This window comes from Microtus ochrogaster, unplaced genomic scaffold, assembly GCF_000317375.1.
Source record: "Microtus ochrogaster isolate Prairie Vole_2 unplaced genomic scaffold, MicOch1.0 UNK38, whole genome shotgun sequence".
Lineage (NCBI taxonomy): Eukaryota > Metazoa > Chordata > Mammalia > Rodentia > Cricetidae > Microtus > Microtus ochrogaster.
Window position 1 is genome coordinate 2,476,525 of NW_004949136.1, and position 4,821 is coordinate 2,481,345.

At 53.3% G+C, this 4,821-nt stretch overlaps 2 protein-coding genes across 2 annotated transcripts in view; both read left to right on the forward strand.

The window, feature by feature from the left end:
- LOC101998195 (MORN repeat-containing protein 1) overlaps positions 1-2,739 on the forward strand; it is a 23,645-nt gene extending 20,906 nt beyond the window's left edge. Inside the window, exon 9 of the mRNA XM_026790008.1 lies at positions 2,612-2,739. Coding sequence (XP_026645809.1) covers positions 2,612-2,739 — 128 coding nt within the window. The remainder of the gene's footprint in view (positions 1-2,611) is intronic.
- A 509-nt stretch (positions 2,740-3,248) lies between these two features.
- Positions 3,249-4,821, forward strand: part of LOC113458509 (MORN repeat-containing protein 1-like) — a 32,069-nt gene continuing 30,496 nt past the window's right edge. Inside the window, exon 1 of the mRNA XM_026790009.1 lies at positions 3,249-3,354. Within this exon, the coding sequence (XP_026645810.1) occupies positions 3,249-3,354 (106 nt within the window). The remainder of the gene's footprint in view (positions 3,355-4,821) is intronic.

Consider the following 4,821-nt stretch of genomic DNA (forward strand, 5'->3'; position numbering starts at 1 on the left):
GTACACCCACAGTCGCCTACACCAACAGTCGCGTACACCACAGTCGTGTACACCCACAGTCGCCTACACCAACAGCTGTGTACACCCACAGTCGCATACACCCACAGTCGCATACACCCACAGCTGCACAACCCACAGCCGCGTACACCCATAGTCACGTACACCAACAGTTGCGTACACCAACAGCTGTGTACACGGACAGCCGCGACAACAGCTGTGTACACGGACAGCCGCGCACACCCACAGCCGCGCACACCCACAGCCACGCACACCCACAGCCGCGCACACCCACAGCCGCGCACACCCACAGTCTCGTACACCCACAGCTGCACACACCCACAGTCGCATACACCCACAGTCGTGTATGCCAACAGTTGCATACACCCTGCTGACTCCTTGCCTCATTAGTTGTAATTCTCATTAACTCTCTCCTGGTTTTCCTGCCTCCTATAGATGGAGTCTCTAACAAGTGTCGTCTTCCCAGGGCCTCCGCAGTTCCTGTAATAAAGGCTGACTGTTGATGTCTAGAAACACCTTGATTTCCTTCCCCTCTGAGGGCTACCTCGAGTGTCCCCCAGCTTTAGGATGCTGGCTCGCCCTCCATGTTACAGAATTGCTGCTCCATCTCCTCCACTTGCCTGGAGCTTCTTGCGTCCACGGACTTCCGGTTTCCTCACAGTAGGAAAATCTTCAGCCATTTCTCTCCTGCTCTGTTTTATTTCCCACGTGGAGATTGCCAAAAGTGGTCCCACCGTTTGCAGGGTCCCTCCTTCCTTCTTTCCAGATTGCCAGAGATGGTCCCACCGTTTGCAGGGTCCCTCCTTCCTTCTTCCTCCACCCCCCCCCCGTGTTTGGTTTTTTTTTTGGATGACTTCTCTAGCTATATTTTCAGGCTCACACCTTGTGGTAGATCGCATACAGAGGACCCGTAGTTTTCAGATTCTCTCCATGTAGCCATAGCTGGCCTTGACCTTGCAGCAGACCCTCCTGCCTCTACCTCACTCTGTAATTGAGGGTGGCCCCGAACTCCTGCTCTTCCTCCCTCCACCGCTGTAGTGCTGGCATCATAGCCTGGACTGGAATAACTCGGTCCCTAGCTGTTAATTCTAGCACCTGGGCCACTCGCAGCTAACTTATTTTTCTCCTCATTACACACCATACTTTTTCCTGCATTCCTTGCATGCCTGGTAATCTTTGAGTGAATGCCAGGCATTATAAATTTTACTTTGTTGGTTGCCAGATATTTTTGCATTCCTATAAATATTCTTGAGCTTGTGTTCTGAAGCAGAGTTAAGTTATATGGAAAAGGCTTAATGCTCTTGGCCTTGTTTTCAAGACTTGTCCAACAGAGCTGAAGGAGCAAGTACCATCTAGTACCAGCTTGTCTCCAGGACTGGAGTAAGGCCTGGGCGCCTCCCCAACTAGTCTCCTGTGACTTCTGAGTCTTTCTGTCTAGGCTAGTGAGGGTGGGCCATCCCCAGCCTCGTGAGCCCCAGACCCCTTAGTTTTCCTGAGTTCTCTCTTAGCCTCATGGAGTCTTCTTGCTTGTGTGCCCAAGGCTGTGTTCTGATGTCCCTGAACCCCATGTGACTCCGGAGGCTCTCCTCCATCCTTCCCCCAGATTTCCAGCCCCTTTTCTTTAGTTGAGAGCATTTGCTGGAAAGCACCAGGGGTCTAAGCTGCCCCCCTCCACTGCCACCTAAAGTCAGAGCCCACTGGGGTCTGCCACTTGGTCTAAGGTTTTTCCTCAGTTTGTAGAATCTGGCCACTTCTTAAGTCCCCTGTAAGTCTGGAGGTTTATCTCAGAGTTGTGTCAGGGCCCGGAGCTCAAGACTGTGGCTCTGTTCCATCACCCCTGCCTGTCACCCTCACATCTTGCCTCATCCACAGCGCTCAAGGTGTGCCCCACATGTTAGCCATCGCTTCTCTTCGCTGATTCCTCCAGATATGGCCACACGCCTAGCTTCATGACCTCTGCCTGCCCAGGAGGGCCCAGTGGATCTGTGCTTTATGGCTCAGAGTAGACACTGTCTACTCCTCAGACCCTGCGCTCTAGGGCCCCGGGGCCTGCCAGTATGTGCGCCCACTCAGAAAATGCTTTCTAGGTATCAGTTTTGTACCTGGCCCTGTATTAGTGACTGGGGAGGTGGGTGATGGAGGCTGAGCCTATTTTCCATGGTCAGGCTGGTAAATGAGCAGAACGAGCAGCTGACCAACCTAGGGCGAGTTGCAGCATGTTGACCCACACATGGTTAGGAGGAGACCCTGCTGGAGTATGAAGGCAGTTGGCCAGGGCAAGATGGCCTTCGGGGGGATGAAATCCTGAGCTGAAGAGCCAGTGTCCCAGTGTCCAGGGTTCAAGGGAAAGGGACAGAGGTTCAAGGTGAAAGAGGAAGCCTAGAGGGGGCAAAGCCAACAGGAGACTCCTGCCAGGCGTTCATCCAAGGACGTCAAACCAGGGACCTTCTGCGTGACTAGCCAAAGATGAATGTAGTCATGGTCAGTTTGGATGGGGCAGCACAGACGTCCTTCACCTGAGCCCACCCTGGTCTGGATCTTTCATTCCTCACGTGGTATAAACGATATGTCTCTTGATTTCTTCCTTTGGAAGGTGAAAGTGGCCGGATGCTGAAGATCTCAGCGGGGGTCAGATATGTACAACTCCCAGCGTACTCTGAGGTCAGCTTCTTCAAGATGGATGAAGATCACATGGAGACGCCCATCCAGACACCCTTGTAAGGATGCCACATCTTCCCTGGGGGTACCTCTGAGGAGATAAGACTAGAGGGATGGCCCCATGGTTCCCTTGCCCGTGCCTTCCCATGCACTCTAACTGGTGCAGGCCCGGATGCAGTGCCAACCAGCTCGATTTTGAAAGGTAGAAACAGAAGCAGGTGAAATGACAGGGGGTAGAGGGCTGGAGGAAGCCACGTGCCTAGCGATCACCAGACACAAGGAGCAGGAGGGAACCCACTGATTGGTTCTCCTTTGACCTTAGTTGGCCTAGCTCTACAAGCATTTCAGGGTGACCCCCACACCCTCCAAGTATGACCAAGTAGTGTCCCAGGGTCAGGGCCAGGACATTGGCAGAGCGTGGGTGCCCCAGCTCCTCGCCCTTACCCCTTTATTCCCAGCCCTGCCCCTTTGACCCACACTGTGGTATCTGTCGTCTCTCTCCTAGTGGGTTTCAGTGTATCTCCTACCCTCTGTCCATCCCCAAGGCCTGGGGACCAGAGTCTGGGGCGACTATGGAAAGTGCCAGAGCTGACACCCTGCTCCCCAAGAGAGACTCAGAGTCAGTGATGGACTCAGGAGCCTTCCATGGCCAGGGAGACACCCCCAGCATCCTTCCAGGTGAGTGGGCCACACAGCAGCCCAAGGGCATGCAAGGTGACAGTGCCTAAAACCCTAGTGGGGACTGGGCCCAGGCCTGAAGCGCTGTCAGCACAGAGCAGATGTACCGGGAAATGGGGCTTCCTATCCTGGGTGACCATGTGGCCTGCATCCTTACCACACAAACCCAGCCAAAGCTGGAGGACCCAACCTAGGCTGAGCGGTACAGATGGTCAGTCAGTGGGCCCATGGCCCTATTTGGTCACCAGCTGCCTGGCTCTCCAGGCCATTTTACCGCATGTGTGTTTGGTTCACATTTCACAAAGTTGTGGTCCTTATTTCCGTGCCAGGCAGGTGGAACTTCATCCTGGAAGAATTCAGAGCCAGATTTACTTTGAGTCATTTGAGAATTATTCATGCAATTGAAGTTTAATCACTGCGGTTTGTTGTGTCTGGTGATATTAAGTTCTCTTATACTTTGATGCATCCATAAATTCTCAGCTCACATCTTTTCTTTGAGACAGGGTCTTTCTTTCTACATATCTCTGGCTGTCTTAGGGCTCACTCTGTAGAACAGAGTGGCCTCAAACTCACAGAGATCTGCCTACCTCTGCTTGGGTGCTGGGACTAAAGGTGTGCACTGCCGTGCCCGGCTCAGCTTGCATCTTAATACGGCAACAGGGGCAGCCTTGGCAGTGCATGTGCATCAATACAGGCACCTGACTGGAGGTGGGCTCTGGAGGCCAGCAGGAGGTGAGGGGCCACTTGGGATCTCATGGAGGTGGGCTCTGGAGGCCAGCAGGAGGTGAGGGGCCACTCGGGATCTCATGGTCTCATGTGCCTTGTTGTGGCCTCCCTGCTGTGGGCCTGCATCCGGTCAGTTCTTCTGCAGTGAGAAGGTTCAGTTAGGGGGTGTCTTCATGCAAAACTGCACATGCTATGTGTGGGGCCCTTTGTGGACTCTGTGGCCCCTGGGACTGGGATCCTAGCTTTCTGGCTGCCAGGCACAGATACAGGCACCAGGCCAGTGGTTCTGCACCTTCCTGATGCCGCGACTCGCTGTGGTGACACCAACAGAAAGTTACTTTCGTTGCTCCTTTGTAACTGTAATCTGGCTACTGCTATGGGTGGTCCTGTGAAAGGGTGGTTCTTCTCTCAAGGGTCATGACCCACAGGTTGAGAACCCCTGCTCTAAGTGATTAGAAAGGCAAAGTGAAGTAGGAAGCTGTGCACATCCCAGACCTGACACCAAGGCAGACGTGGCGTGGAGGTAAAAGTCCTAGCTCTGCACAACCTGTATATAAGCCTGGATTAGATAGTGGCGGGCAGTTGCTTAGTTGGTTTCTTAGATTTTTGAGACAGAGTCTTGCTATGTAGCCCATACAGTCATCTTCCTCCTGCCTCACCTTTCCTAGTGCTGGGATTATGGATCTATGCCACCATTCCTGGGATTATGGACATATTACCACCATTCCTGGGATTATGGAT